Consider the following 16,666-nt stretch of genomic DNA (forward strand, 5'->3'; position numbering starts at 1 on the left):
AGCCCAGATTGTGTGCTCCAGTTAGGAACTGGGCTTGATCCAAACACCTTCTGGCTTAAAGACGACAGTGATGCCAATAAAGCCAAGTCAATACAACAGCCAAGGCCAAACTTATCAAGGTATTCAAATCGTTAACTAATTCAGGGAATTTGTGTTTAGTATTCAAATTAAGGTTAGCATTCAGCATTCAAACTGTTCGACAAGTAAAATGGAAAGCCAGCTACTGATGGACAATGAGGGCGTAATGCCACAAAGGGAGGGAGAGAAGAGCAAAACAGCAGTCTCAATGAGCTCTAGTCAAGGGATCCTCAGGTAATATCTTCTATGCAGCTATACTAGTGGTGCGAACCGATCTGAATTAATTATTCCTCAATCACAGAAGGTGAATACTTCCGGATCATGTCACTTATGGGGCCTCAATAGCTTTTTTGGGGGAAGAGGTGGGGGAAAATTATATTTAAAACAGCTGTCTGATGAATTTAATTAATCTTACACCTGTCTAATTCAGACCCCAAAATTTGTCAGTTTTCTGCTAAGTTGATGATTTGGTTCCAGAGTCTTCTGAATACAGTACTGACATTACCTAGAGTCCAATACCAGTACTCTCGTGGTACTGGCAATCTGATAAGTGGGTACAGTTTGATCAAAAAAGGTCAACCACTATGGGTAATCCTTTAACTTATTGAGTGTGTAAAGATTTTGACTAGTGTGTTGTCGTGGGCTTTTTGAAGGATTGCTTCCCATCCTTGTGAGAATGGGGAAAGAAAGCAAATCTATGCAATGACAAATTGAACATTTTCCAGACGTCGGTATAAAACATTGAATCCAAAAACAGCTTTTATCAAGCCAAGAAAAGTGCTTTGAACTTATGGAAGGCACAATTAAGGTAACAGGAAATATCTTCCTGTAACACATGGAGATTTGGAACCCAAGAAATGAAAGAAGTTTGACTCTGCATTGAGAAATTACAAAAAAGTGAACTTTTGAACATTTTGTGCCCACTCAGAAAATGGTCACAGTGCTGCCAAATTTCAGAGGACTTGCCAAAAGGTACTAAATTGAAAAGCAACAACACTGGCATGGATGATACAAACACCACAGGTTTGGAAAGTCACTTAATGAGATGCTGCCATGGTCTATCAGAGGGAAAGACCCCAAATTACCACAAGAGCTATTGAGACATTCTGGTGAACATTTATGGTATAAGTCAAGAATTTTTTGTATCATCTAACATGAACATGTGAACTTACCAGGAACAAGTGATTATTTCTAATGCTACTTTGCAGCACTTTTCAAAAATATTTCTACTGCACCCTTCCATAAGAAAACAAAAACTGTAGGGATGTACACCTAATGAATTCTGTACTTTTTTTTTGTTATATCAAATATCTATATACTGAATAATCTGCAGCAGAAATTATAAAACTTCCTAATTAAATGGGAGTCCAGTCCTTTCAAAAAGAATGTAAACCACAATTAAAATTTTCAACAATAACACTTTTTACAACAAAATCAAATGTGTGCACAGTACTGTACCACTCACTTCAATAAAGGTTTCCACGTACATTAATCTTCATGGTAGTTTTTTAAAAATCATCTAACAGTATCACAAAGCCAAAGCAGACTCCAGTCACCTGGTTAAGAAAGAATCCCAAACAGATGTTGGAAATGATCTTCTCTTACTGTAGCTACGCAACTGGATGTTGGACTGCAGACTTCAGTACCAACTTAAGCTTTCTTTTAAATAAATATCTTCAATGGTAACATTTCAGAATGCTCCACTTATTAACTAAAAGGGGAAGAGAGGACATTAGCTTCGGCTTTCCAGTTTGCCTTGTGACAAAGTGCTGAGTGCTGAAAGGAAACCAGCCTTATATTTAGGTGTGCATTACACACCACCCTCTCTTGAGCATGGTCCTTTGGAGAAATGCATTTTCCAGGTACCAAGTTGCACCATATACTGATGTTTCAGAACATTAACATGAAAAAAATTGAGACCCAAGGCCCAGTAGCTTCATAACATATGCTCTAAATGCCAAGGTGGAGTGCATAATTTCTGATGACGAAAAATCAATTCCCCTCTTCTTTTAACTGATCAGCAATGTCAATGGGTTACAAGTACTGCACACCACTTTGATTTCACCAAGTCCAAAATATTACAGTTTCCACCAGCAATCTGTTCATGAATTTGAGAGGCATACTATAAATGACAACTGCTTTTCAATGAACTTAAACGGTTGTCAGTTGTCAATAGACTGACAATAATGAAAAGATCCTATGCAGTATTTCACGTTGCTAAGACGTTCCAAAGAGTATCTGGAACAAATTAAGACCCAAATGATGTTTCCACAAGTCCAACAAGAGCTGTTGTTTGTCAGAATTATACTTTATAAAGCAATTTTTAAATTAGAGGTCACTCACCTTCACAGAATGAACAGTTACATCACACAGCGAACACAAATGAGGGAACATTGTTGGCAAGAAACCATGGTAATCGTTTATGTTGCTCAGTGAAGGAGATCCTCGCTTTCTCTCAAAAAGAGACCTTTCTTGCCCACGGGAAGGAGAGGGCCCCATTTTTCCATAATCAGAATCATACTTATACATTGGCTCAGACATACGTATATCATCTCTACGAAAGTCATCACCTCTTAATCGTTCAGGCTCATAGTCTTTCCTGTCATAATATCTAGAACTCGACTCTCGAGAAGAACCATGGTCATAATTGACCACTGGACCAGCGTCAGGATCACGACCTTCAAAATTACTTCGAAAACGCCTTTCTTCCTCCCATTCATTACGGGAGGTTCTGAAGGAACGGTCTTCCCGAGGAGAACTGTCACCTCTGCTGTAATTCAAAGAAGTTCCTTCGTCATTTCTTTTCCTTTTAAGCTGCATAAGAATGTCTGGCAAGGATTCAGGAGTAAGCTTGTCCTCAGGATAGCGGCTCAGTTCATCCAAGTCCCTGGATGAAAGGCCAAAGGTAGCTAAAATATTACTGGCCCTGTCCGCATCAATCCGTTTCTGAACAGCAAGTGAGGCTTGATTACGACTGCCTACATCAAACAAAGAAGGCAAACCACTGCTGGATCGAGAGGGCCCACCACCTGAAGACATATTTTGATGTCCTTGTCCCATACCTTGTAGGCCCACTGCCTGACCCCGTCCAAAATTCATATATCCACCCATTCGTGCATCCTGGTTCATTCTCCCAAGATTTGCATGGATATTTGCAGACTGGGCTGCAGGAAAGAATCCAACATTCTGACTATCTTTCTTCATGCCACGACCGTGATCCTGCTGGGCTCTACCCAACGACATTCTGGCACAAGAGAGAGTCTAGTTCAAAACTGGCAAGAGCAGGATAAAATAATTCTTCAGTGGTTAGTAGATAGCCTTTGCTGGCTCTGTAGAAAGCTGTTTCGCTATCTAACTTCGTCTAACAGATGGCTGATGCGAGTAATGGCACAGATTCCTCAGAAAACTTTGCCAGGCTGAAAAGTTAAAACAAAAATGTTAGATCAGGGATCTCAAGGCCTCTAACGGACCATGCATCTCGATCCATCTTCAAAGTCAGAAGTCCAAAACTGGTCTGTAGAAAGACAGTTTAAACAACAAGATCGAATGCAACATTTCATAGTTGCATGCAAAATCCAATGCAGTGGGATAATTTCTTTGTACTTTATACAACCTCCTAAAGAGAAACGATAAGAATCTCAAAAGGCATGTCAGTAGGAAAACATGGCCAGTGCCAACATCAAAAATGGTAACTGGCCACCAAACCATTTCAAGTAAACAAGAATTTCCAACCCAAGTTTATAGGATATATAAGTCATTTTGAAGATCAATAATAAATTTATTGTAACATTTAGAAAAGTACTTTTGTAAAAATTAAGATTTTGTAACCATTCCCAGAAAGGGAATTAACACATGGATTGGATGTGTTGTAAGCCACTGAAAAAGCAAGAGGTGGTGTGTGCATTCTAGCACTCATTTCAGACTTCAATAAAGTGATTTTTTTAAACTAAAGGACCGATAAATGATTTAATGACTCATTCTGCAAAGATGGGCCTCTTGAACATATTGTTCAGAAAGTAGTCAGCAATCTAAATTAACTGGTAACAAAAAAAAAGTGTGCACATAATTCAAGGCATACACAATAAGGGAATAAAGCCAACAAGTCTTAAAACAGCAACTGGTTTGCAAGGAATAGCTGCAAGTGCTGAAATGTAACTACTGTGCATCCAACCCAAATCAGAACCGTTTGTTGGATAATTACATTTATGACACTGACGGTCAGCACATTTTCGCTTGAGACCACTTGCGAGTGTTTTCCCCATGAATTTCTTGTACCAGCTGAAAGTTAAATGTGGAAATGTAATTATAAACATTACCCATCCTAGAAGTTGTCTGAAATGAAAACCTGACCTCTGCATGGGTTTGAAAACCGACCCAAAATTTCAAGACTAAACAACACATCCTACCTTGCTGATCCATGCTTTTAAGCACCAAGTGCATATGCACTAAAAAGATGATAAGGCAATGAGAAACAACCAGCAGTGTATTTTTCTGGACCATTGCCAGAACATAGAAAGATCTGAATCCAGACACCACCAAAACAAACTAAGTAACAGCGCAGTCTTTGTGGCACTATTCTTCAGAGCAAGGCACCTTGGTGTGATGTGGAAAACATTTGTATTTTTAAAAATTGTACATTTTGGATGCTTTGGCACACGCTACAGTACTAGAAATGTTATTTTCATTTCAGGGATTGAAGTCACGGAATGTTGAAGTTCCACAAAAATAAACTGTCTGTACTGCAAACACTAGGCTCCAAATCTGAATGACTTTTTCTACCAACTGGAACATTAAAAAGCATCGGTTCCATTCTGTCCTTCGCACATGGTGTCAGAGCATGGTGAATCCCTATTATATGCAACGTTACAATGATCAAAAAAGCTTTGTACAAGACTTACCTGCTACAGGACCAGCTGTTATCACTAGATTATCACTAAAGAAAACTGAGATTTGATAATTTTCCTAACAAGATTGCATGTGTGACTGAAAACAACTGCAGAAGACCCATCAACCACTAGTCATGTGAACAACGCAGAATGTGATTCAAATTTTATTTAAGTCAAAAGAAAAGCACAATTAGTGGGATGGCTCCTTTCAAGTGCTGGTGGAAGTTTTGACCAAGCATGTTTAGGCAAGTATACACAGCTGGATTCTCACTCTGCACATCTTTTCAAGTTAAAAAGATGAAGTAATTAAAATTATATCATTTTGATTTTAATCATTAAGTTTACATACATTATAATTCATTTTTTCAAAGCAAAATTATATTCAGATGGGTTAGAAGCAAACTATTAAGAATTCAGCAATTTTCAGGACAAGGATTTCTATTTTTATAAAAACCTGTGAAATACTCAGCTACAAATTAAATGTTCTATTGGAAAAGATGACCATCAAAATGCATACATTCCAAGAAACAGATTTCCTTAAAAGTGCAATAACATTGTTCACATTGCCCAAATGCAATTCTTAAAATTTATTTCATAATTGTTTGCCTGTCAGTACTGTCCTCGTTACTTGATGTACGTGGTGAATGAGAACATTTCAGTTGTTCTGGGCAGGAATATCTCAAATAAGTGGAGATATTTTCCTTTTCACCATTAAGAACATATTTGAGAGGGAAATGAAAGTACTTGTAATATAATTTTCTGTTCAATTAAAACAAATTCTTTTTATTTACTATACCTGGGGAAATGCAACTATATTTTATCGATTGCTCAGGATCTTTTGCAGACCTGTCATATTATTTCAGATCTTGAATCCACAAGAAAGCCATTGATGTGGGGGAGAATCTATCAAGTGTCTCTGACTATGGGAGCAGGTATTGGTATCTAGAAGAAAGCACTGGTATCCAATACCAAGTGGAATGTCAATTTCCTTTTCCACAGGAAAATATCCATTGTTCATGTTAGCAGACCTGTTCTCTTCCAGATGGAATAAAAAAGGCAAATCAAGGCAGATCTCCAACAAGTTTCCATAATTGATAAATGGTTCTATTTAACAGGTTAAAATACATTGGACAGCTCTACACAAAAAGGCCAGCTCCCACATTACATGAAACTAAGTAGTTGATTGATTAGAACCTTATTTTGTTCAATGTAGTTTTTCCCCCAATAATACATCTTGACAATGTTATCAGAATTATTTTGGTATATACACGTTGGTACATAATGTTATATAGCTGCATTAATGAAGGGTTCCTTATGAGCTGTTTGGTCAAATCAGAATGCAAAATCAGCCATGACAGTTCCTCCTGTGTGCACCTCCAAGACACCATCTATAAAAGTGGGACTGAGGACAGCTGATAAATATTCCAACCTGACTTTGGAACATCTGAATCACAACCTCCAGTGGTACCAAGACAAACATAAGAAACTTGCAATAATTCTTTAACCCTGTCTACCACTGATTCCAGAAAATATAGTCTCCATGAGCAATATCAATAAAGATCAACTAGGCAAGATAAATATGGGCTCAAACTGCCTTAAGGAAGGAAAACACACATTTAGACAGGGCCCATCATGGGAAACATTTTGTGCACAGCAAAAGGGGACCTTGAGCTCAAAATTTTTGATACTTTTTTTCTTACTCCAATATTTCTTACTCTTTTCTCCCAACCACAGTTTACATTAACTAGCTTTAAAATCAAAATCTCTCCTTTTTGTCTTCCTTACATTGACATTTGTCCCAAATGCTCATTATCCTCTATTACTAAGAAAATTAAAGAAGGAAATTTAAACAATCCAATTGAACTATAACTGCCATCGAAGACAGCATGCAACCCTGATCATCTTATAAAATCCCATTAGGGCTATTGAAACTACTTAAACAAAACTGGGGCCTAAATTTAAATTTATTAGGAGACCTTCTGTTTGCCACCTCCTATACCCACAGGTAGGTTTTTCTTTTCAAAGGAAAACTTTAGGATTCAACTTTATTTTGTCATAGCCATCTATGACAACAAAACAAACTTAGACTGCTAGCTGAATGTGCATAGGAATTCCCAGAAAGCTCCCAGACCCCTTTCCAGCCAACAGCCACCCAATTGGTATTAATAAGGAGTTCGTATTGGAGAAATTAATGGGGGCTGAAGGTTGATAAGTCCCCAGGACCTGATATTCTACATCCCAGTGTTTCAAGAGGTAGCTATGGAGATAGAGGACACATTGATCATCTTCCAAAATTCTATAGATTCTGGAATGGTTCCTGCAGATTGGAAAGTAGCAAATGTCACCCCACTATTTAAGGGAGGGAGAAAAAACAGGGAACAACAGACCTGCTGGCCTTACATCAGCAGTAGGGAAAATGCTAGAATCTATTCTAAAGGATGCGATAAACGGACATTTTGATCATAATGATCTGATTGGGCATAGTCAACATGGATTTATGAATGGGAAATCATATTTGATGAACCTGTTGGGGGTTTTTGAAGATGTTACCAACAGAATTGATAAAGGGGAGTTGGTGGACATAGTATACTTGGATTTTCAGATGACTTTTAATAAAGCCCTCCACAGGAGGTTGGTTAGCAAAATTAAAGCACATGGGATAGGAGGTATATACTGGCATGGAAAAAGGATTGGTTAATAGGCAGAAAAGAGAGTAGGAATAAACGGGTCATTCTCGAGTTGGCAGGCTGAGACTAGTGGGGTACTGCCACAGCTATTTCGGCCTCAGCTATTCACAATATACATCAATGATTTGGATGTGGGAACCAAATGTAGTATTTCCAAGTTTGTGGATGACACAAAACTAGGTGGGAATGTGTGTTGTGAGGAAGATGCAAAGTGGCTTCAAGGGGATTTGGACAGGCTACGTGAATGGGCAAGAACTTGGCAGATGGAATATAATGAGAAAAAATGTGAGGTTATCCATTTTGATTGGAGGAACAGCTGTGCAGAGTATTTCTTAAATGGTAAGAGATTAGAAAGTGTCAATGTACAAAGGTATCGGGGTGTCCCTGTCAATAAGTCACTGAAAGCTAACATGCTGTTGCAGCAAGCAATTCGGAAGGCTAATGTGTATGTTAGCCTTTATTGCAAGAGGATTTGAATACAGGAGTAGTGAAGTCTTGCTTCAATTGTATAGAACCTTGGTTAGACCACACCTGGAGTACTGTGTGCAGTTTTGGTCCCCTTACTTTAGGAAGGATATTATTGCCATAGAGCGAATCCAGCAAAGGTTCAACAGACTTGTTCCTGGGATGGCAGGACAATCCTATTAAGAGAGATTGGGGAAACTGGGCCTGTATTCTCTCGAGTTTCAAAGAATGAAAGGTGATCTCATTGAAACCTACAAAATACTTAAAGGGATAGACAGGATAGATGCAGCTAAGATATTTCCTCTGGTTGGGGAGTCTAGAACCATGGACACAATTTCAAAACAAGGGGGAAGCCACATAGGACAGAGATGAGGAGAAATTTCTTTACTCAGTTGGTTGTGAATCTTTGGAATACTCTACCCCAGAGGGCTGTGGAAGCTCCATCATTGAGTATGTTTAAAGCAGAGATTGACAGATTCCTAAATACCAATGGCATAAAGGGATATGGGGACAGTGTGCGATTTGGGCACTGAGGTGGATGATCAGCCATGATGGTACTGAATGGCAGAGCAGGCTCGATGGGCTGAATGGCCTACTCCTGTTCCTATATATGCTTGTCATCACAATTTTAAAAACATTGCATCAATATTTCTCTATTTTTAGCAAATGTTAAAATATTAACAATCTCTGAATACTAAAAACAAGCACAAAACATAGATGAAATTATGAAAGGAATCAGTGCCTAGAACTGGATTTTGCACTGAATGTATCAAAAGTGGGAGCAGATTTTCCCTTCAATTAGAAATTTAACCTAGAATACTGTGCCATTGTAACCCATGCTCAGGTACACACAGAGTGGATTGTCAAGGAAACTATGAGTAAATGGGTCAATGTGCCAGTTACAAAGCAATTCATAATTCCCCTGTTCCCCTAGCTTTAGACAGACTTATTTTCATGCTTACCAATTGTAATTTGAAACAAAGCACAAGGCCTGGCCTATGATTTTCCTTTCTAGTCTAAGGAAAGCAGATCGTTTCCACTTGGCAGTATCATTGGAGGTGGAAAAGCACCAAGATTAGGAATTATTTTATCTGGGTGTTGAGGTATAGAAGCCCAATTTCTGTAATACTAATCCAATCAAAATTGTACTGTTTAGAACACCCATTTTAGCGTTAAAGTTTTAAGAGGCTTTAACAAAAAGATGTATTTTTCTATAACAATGTGGAATGTGTGGTGATGCATTTTGGAAGAATGAGGAAAGGCAATATAAACTAAATGGTACTATTTTAAATAGAGTGCCAGAAGAGAGACCTGGGGTTTTACACATACAAATATGTGAAGGTGGCAGGACAAGTTAATTGGACTATTAAAAATACATATGGAATCCATGGCTTTATAAATAGAGGATAAGAGTACAAAAAGTAAGTTATGGAAAACATTCATAAATCACTGGTTCGGCCTCAGCTGAAATACTGTGTCCAATTCTGGGTAACATTTTTGGAAGATCTTGGAGGAAGTGCAGCAGAAATTCAGAGCTTAAAGGGTTAAATTACAAGGACAGGTTGTATAAACTCAGCTTGCGTTCCTTTGAATATAGATTAAAGGGTAGTCTAATTGAGGTATTTAAGATGATCAAAGGAGTTGATAAGAAGGAATTTCCATTGGTAGGGGAGCCCAGAACAACCAGCCATCACCTTAAAATTAGAGCTAGGCCATTCAGGGATGATAAAAGTATTTCTTCACATAAGCAATAGAAAATTGGGTCTCTTTCCTCAAAAAGTTGTTGAGGCTAGGTCAAGCGAAAATTTAGAAACTAATAAGACTTTTGTTAGACAAGGGTATTAATGATTACGGACCCAAAGTGGGCAGATGGAGTTATGATATAGATCAGACATAATCTAACTGAATGGCAGAACAGGTTCAAGGGGCTGATTGGCATACCCCTGTTTCTATGTTCCTTGGAGAAGGCACAGAGGCGATTTACGAGGTAGGTACCATGGGTGAGAGATGTCACTTATATGGAAAGACTAGAGAAGCTGAAATGTTCTCAAACAGCAGAGAAGGTCAAGGCGAGATTTGAAAAAGGTGTTTAAAATTATGAGGGGCTTTGATAGAGTAGATGGGAAGAAATTGCTTCTGCTGGCAGGAGGGTCAGTAGCCAGAGGGCACACATTACTATATATTATACTAGGTTATCGTTTTTGAGCTGGCACAGATATGATGGGCCAAGTGGCCTCTTTCTGTGCCTTAAACTTTCTCTGATTCTGTTCTACAGAGGGTTAGTAGCCAGAGGGCACAGATAACTGGCAAAAGGACCAGAGGGGAGGAGAATTTTTTTTTGAGCAGCAAGTTATTAAATGAAGTGCACTGTGTGACCCGGTGGTGGAAGCAAACTCCATAGCAACTTTCAAAAGGGAACTGAATAAGGGGAAATAATTGCAGAACTTTGGGGGAAAAGCAGGTGTGTGAGACAAATCGGTTAGCTCCTTCAAAGAGCTGGTACAGGCATGCTGGGCTAAATGACTTTCTCCTATGCTGTATTATGCAAATGGTTAGTATGCAGGTTCAGCAAGTAATTCGGAAAGCTAATAGAATTTTATTGTTTATTGTGAGGGGAATTGAATACAAAAGTAGGGAGGTTTGCTTCAATTATACAGGGCACTGGTGAGACTACATGTGCAGTACTGTGTGCAGAATTGGAAGCAATTCAGAGAAGCTTTACCAGAATACCTAGAATGGGCAGGTTGTCTTATGAGGAAAGGTTGGACAGGCTAGGCTTGTATCCACTGGAGTTTAGAAGAGTAAGAAGCGACTTGACTGAAACATACAAGATCTTGAGAGGTCTTGACAAGCTGGATGTAGAAAAGATGCTTCCCCTTGTGCGAGAATCTAGAACTAGGGGTCACTAGTTAAAAATAAGTTGTCCATTTAAGACGGAGATGAGGAGAAATTTTTTCTCTGAGGGCTGTGAGACTTTGGAACTCCCTTCCTCAAAAGGCAGTGGAAACAGAGTATTTAAATATTTTTAAGGCAGAGGTAGATAGATTTGTCCTAAGCAAGAGGGTGAAAGGTTGTCGGGGATAGGCAGGAATGTGGAGTCAAGGTTACAATTAGATCAGCCATGATCTTGTTGAATGGCGGAGCAGGCTCGAGGGGCCAAGTGGCTTATTCCTGCTCCAAATTCCTATGTTCGTAATGACAATTCTTATCCCCTTTTAAGCCTCTGCTTTGAGGATTCATGCCTCTTTCACCTACCTAGGTTTTAACTTAGTCTACCACAGTCACTTTCATTGCCTTCAAATATTCTTTATTATACATGAACAATAACCAGCTCAAAAACCATAAAGCACCTGCCATACAGGGCAAGAATACTGAAGTTCTCTGCACATAAAGTGCAGTTTACCAAACTTATTCATCGTTAAAGTGAATTTATTGAACATTGGGTATGGCCATTTAAAAAAATACTAAAATGTGTAATTTTATTGGTGTGATTGCACTGTTATTCATCATAATTCATATGCTGGATCCTTTATCAGCCCCAGACACACTACAGGTCTTTGCTGCACTCAAAACTCTGCATTCAAACTCAATGAATAGCAAAATATGAAGTCAGGAAATAAATTTACAAATCTGTTGACAAAGATCTATCACCACCATTTCAACATAATGTAATAGTCAAGCATGAGCAAAAATGGCAGAATGTGTAAGAGCATGAAAATTTGCAAGATATGCAAGAAACCTTATATGGAGAACTCCATAACATCTGAATCCCTTGCCCTGAGCTTGATCAATTTCTCCCTCACGATCTTAATTTCCTCACTAATCTCTCAACCTCTCACAGTAAATTTGTGTCTCCCCTGCACTTTGCACCTCCTTTATAGTATCAGTTAAAATCAATCCTTCATTGCCATGGTCCTCTCCAGATTCTTGTCAACATCCTCAAAATTTGGTTACTATCCAAAATCATAATCTTGTATCAATCATGGCCCATTTATCACAAATGCTGATCTCGGTTCAATTTTCTTATTCCATCTTTCCTTTCAATTTTTTTGTTTCTCATTAACTCTTCCATTTCAGTTCTTCATTTACCCACCTCCTCTTGATTATAGTACTAACCAGTTCACCTTCCACTTGTGTATGGACCTTATTTTCATGCTCCTACATTTTCTTACCCCCTCTGCTTTTACCAATTTCCTCTCATCCCTGGACAGTAGACTTGCTGGGTTTTTTAAATTCTTTCACAGGATGTGGGCATCACTGGCTAGGCCAGCATTTATTGCCCATTCCTAACTGCCATTGAGAAGTGGTGGTAAGCTGCCTTCTTGAACCCCTGCGGTCCATGTGGTGCAGTTTCAAGTCAGAGTGGTGTATGGCTTGGAGGGAAACTTAAAGGTGGTGGTGTTCCCATGCATCTTCTAGGTGGTAGAGTTCACGGGTTTGGAAGGTGCTGTCGAAGGAGCCTTGGTAAGTTGCTGCAGTTCATCTTGCAGATGGCACACACTGCTGCCACTGTGCATCGGTGGTGGAGGGACTGAATGTTTAAGGTGGTGAATGGGGTGCCAATTAAGCGGGCTGCTTTGCACTAGCTGGTGTTGAGCTTCTGACTGTTGTTCGAGCTGCACTCATCCAGGCAAGTGGAGAGTATTCCATCACACTCCTGACTTGTGCCTTGTAGATGGTGGACAGACTTCGACGATTCAGGAGGTGTTACGAGCCGCAGAATTCCCAGCCTCTGACCTGCTCTTGTAGCTTCAGAATTTATATGGCTGGTTCAGTTACATTTCTGGTCAACGATAACCCCCAGGATGTTGATAGTGGGGGATTCAGTGATGGCAATACCACTGAATGTCAAGGGGATATGATTGGATTCTCTCTTGTTAGAGATAGTTATTGCCTGGCACTTGTGAAGCACGAATGTAACTTGCCACTTATCAGCCTACGCCTGAATGTTGTCCAGGTCTCGCTGCATATGGACATGGACTGCTTCAGTATCTGAGGAGTTGAGAATGGTGAACATTGTGCAATCATCAGCAAACATCCCCACTTCTAACCTGATGATGGAGAGGAGGTCATTGATGAAGCAACTGAAGATGGTTGGGCCTAGGACACTACCCTGAGGAACTCCTGGAACTGAGATGACTGACCTCCCACAACCATCTTCCTTTGTGCTAAGTATGATTGCAACCAGTGTAGAGTTTTGCCCCTGATTCCCATTGACTCGGGTTTTGCTAGGGCTCCTTGATGCCATACTCGGTCAAATGCTGCCTTGATGTCAAGACCAGTTACTTACAGCTCACCTCTTGAGTTCAGTTCTTTTGTCCATGTTTGGACCAATGCTGTAATGAGGTCAGGAGTTAGGCGGCCCTGGTGGAACCCGAAAACCCACAAGTACTGACTGCTCTTCAGTATCCCACCCAAGTGGCAAATTATTCTTGTGACAGCGTGGATAGTATCGATGGGCAATTTGACTGCAAACAGCATCACCTGGCATCCATCTACAGTCATGTTGCAACAGGGGTTACTGGATAGCACTTAAAAGTTGAAACTTTGACTGTTGTGTCATCTCCTTAGACTAGGGTGTTGAAGTTGATTGTCGTGCTACAACTGATAAAAAATCATCTTGGCCAGGAATAAAAACCTTCTGCTCTGTATTGCTAAATACTACTCCTTACTCCACACCCTCTCCTTCCAGTGTCCGAATCTCCCCTCTTCCTCCCATTTTAATTCTCCATTCTCTTATATTTACAATGAACCCCACTCTTTCTCTGGTTTAATTCCCTCCTCCAATATCTGCCAGGTTTATTTCCACCTGGTTTCTTCTCCATCATTTCAGACTCGGGATCATAATATAAAAATTAGAGCCAGATCTTTCAGCAAGTCAGGAAACACTTCCACAGGCAAACAGTGATAGAAGTTTGGAACTCCCTTCTGCAAATGGCAGTTGATACTCAGGGATACGGGTAAAATGTGAGTATATGGAGTAAAATAACAGATGAGATATGCTCCTACTGGATGGCAGTACAGGCTCCAGAGGCTAAATGACCTACTCCTGCTCCTCAAGCTGCCCCGCTCATTTCTTTTTTTCCCGTCTCTCATCTTTTCATTCATTCATGGCCCATTTCCATTTGTTGTACTCCAATTCCTTTTTGACGAGCATTTTCTATTGCCTTTTGTTTAATTGCCTCTGTACTATCTCCTCCCCATCTTCATTCTTATCCACCTCCCATCGCTATTTGCCTTGCTGCATTCTTTATCACACTTCACTTCGCTAAGGCATATTACTGACCTCGTTAGATTGGTTAGGCTGTATAAGAAAGAGTAGGGATAATGCGTATGTCCTCGAATTGGAAGGACGTGGCTCATGGTGTCCCAGAAGGATTTATGCTGAGGCCTCAACTATTCACTATACTTATTAATGACTTAGATAATGCAATTCACCTTGAAGGACAGGGGCAGCAGATGGATGGGAACACCACCATCTGCAAGATCCCCTCCAAGCCACACACTATCCTGACTTGGAACTATATTGCCGTTCCTTCACTGTCGCTGGGTCAAAATCCTGAAACTCCCTTCCTAACAACACTGTGGATGTACCTGCACTGCATGGACCACCGTGGTTCAAGACGACTCACATCCCGTGAAAAGAATTTAAAAAGTCATATATCCAAATTTACCAGTGACACAATGATTGGTGGAATAGTTAGTGTGAACGGAAGCATTTGACAAAAAGGCATTGACAGATTAAGTGAGTGGGAAAAACTGTGGCAGATGTATTTCAATATAGGCAAGTGTGAAGTTTTACATTCTGGACCAAAAATGGACAGATGCAAGTATTATTTAAATGGCGAAAAGCTAGGAACAGTGAAGGTCCAGAGATTTAGGGATCCCTGTATACCAATCACTAAAATGTAAGCATCAGGTATAAAAAATAATCAAAAAGGCTATTGAAACATTGCCTTGATAACTAGAAAGTTGGAATATAAAAAGGGGAGAAAGTTTTGCTACAGCTATACAGAAGCCCTTGGTTAGACCTAATCTAGAGTACTGTGTCCAATTCTGGCAACACACCTCAGAAAGGAAACAATGTTGTGCAGATTCACCAGAATGTTAACAGGGCTCCATGGGTTAAATTAAGAGAGACTCTCTCAACTAGGTTTGTGTGTTCTGAATATAGAAGATTAAAAGGTGATTCGATTGAGGCGTTTAAGATTTTGAAAGGAATCAACAGGGTTGAGGGAGTCCAGGATCAGGGGACATAACCTTAAAATCAGAGCCGGGCCATTGAGGAGAAAAATGTGGAAGCACTTCCGCATCGAAACGGTGGTAGACGTGTATGGAACTCTCTCCTACAAAATGTAGATACTAACCCAATTAATAATTTAAAAAATGAGACTGCTAGGTTTTTACTAGCTAAGGATATAAAAGTAACTGGAAACAAAACAGATGGATGGAGTTAAACACAGATCAGCCAAGACGTTAATCAATGGGTTCGAATAAGTTGAATGGCCAACTCCTTCCCGTTTCTCTTTCCTTCCTCTCCAACATACTATTATACTATTCGTTCCACACCTTTATTTCTCAGTCTCCATTCCTTTCCCCGACATCAACTGCTCATAAAAAATCCCTCCTCAGCTTCGTTTCCCCGCTGCTGATCTTCTAGCTCTCACTCATGCTGTAGCTATGCTGTTATTACTCCCCCATCCATTTATTCTATCTCGCAGCAATTTCTTACTCCTTCCCGCTACCGTCTTTAAGCCCCTCCCCATTCCTCTTTTTCACAAAATGTTTTTTTCTGGGGTAAAGATATACTTTATTTTCTCGCGCACCCCTCCCCCTTCCCTCTAATATCCCAGGGTTGTGTCGCCTGCTGCCAGCTATATTATTTTCTCTGTGGTTTGCTGAAATAATTTTCCTTCAATACAAAATGGCGCCGACTGCAGCCGCGAAAATAACAAACTCCCCGTCCCAGAGTCAGCCAAACATGGCGGCTCCGGCTTGTTGTTATAGAGGCGTTAATCTGGCCGAAAGCATTTCTCTGCCTCCTACATTAACCTCCATGACCGCTAAAGTCGATCCAGCGATCACTTTCCCCTCGGTTTCTACTCCATTTCATTTCGCCATTTTCATCCCGCTTTCTTACCTGGAGCAGCGCGTCTTCCCGACCAAACGGTGTGCGCACGCACAGCTCACTTCGGCCCACCCCCACGTGGCGACGAACCGTTACGCGTGCGCACCTCACTCACAGCCAGGAAGCCCGGCTTCCGGCACAAGACGGTGCGCATGCGATTCCCACTCACGCCTGAGACGGGTTGCAGTGTTCAGACAATGGAAGCATGCGCTTGTCCGGCGAGCATCCCAGCATGCACCGCTGCTTGGAGGGCGGATTTTGGTCCCATCTAACTTCAATGAAGAACGTGTCTGTTGCTTCTTATTGTTGGTGATGATTTCAAAGCACACTTTATTGTGAATCTTGCAATATTTAATCAAAAAAGGCTGCTATGATTTATTTCAGAATCACAATGTTCTCCAGTTCATGTAATTTTATTACAC

The 16,666-nt window shown here is 40.2% G+C and overlaps 1 protein-coding gene across 2 annotated transcripts in view; it reads right to left on the bottom strand.

Annotated features, from left to right (window-relative positions):
• LOC137375813 (matrin-3-like) overlaps window positions 1-16,351 on the bottom strand; it is a 70,815-nt gene extending 54,464 nt beyond the window's left edge. For both annotated transcript variants that reach the window (XM_068043301.1, XM_068043300.1), the window contains exons 1-2: window positions 16,257-16,351; window positions 2,422-3,494 (exon numbers count right to left, since the gene is read on the bottom strand). In XM_068043301.1, the coding sequence (XP_067899402.1) occupies window positions 2,422-3,321 (900 nt within the window). In that variant the 5' untranslated portion in view covers window positions 3,322-3,494; window positions 16,257-16,351. The remainder of the gene's footprint in view (window positions 1-2,421; window positions 3,495-16,256) is intronic.
• Window positions 16,352-16,666: the final 315 nt, after the last annotated feature.

This window comes from Heterodontus francisci, chromosome 12 (genome assembly GCF_036365525.1).
Source record: "Heterodontus francisci isolate sHetFra1 chromosome 12, sHetFra1.hap1, whole genome shotgun sequence".
Lineage (NCBI taxonomy): Eukaryota > Metazoa > Chordata > Chondrichthyes > Heterodontiformes > Heterodontidae > Heterodontus > Heterodontus francisci.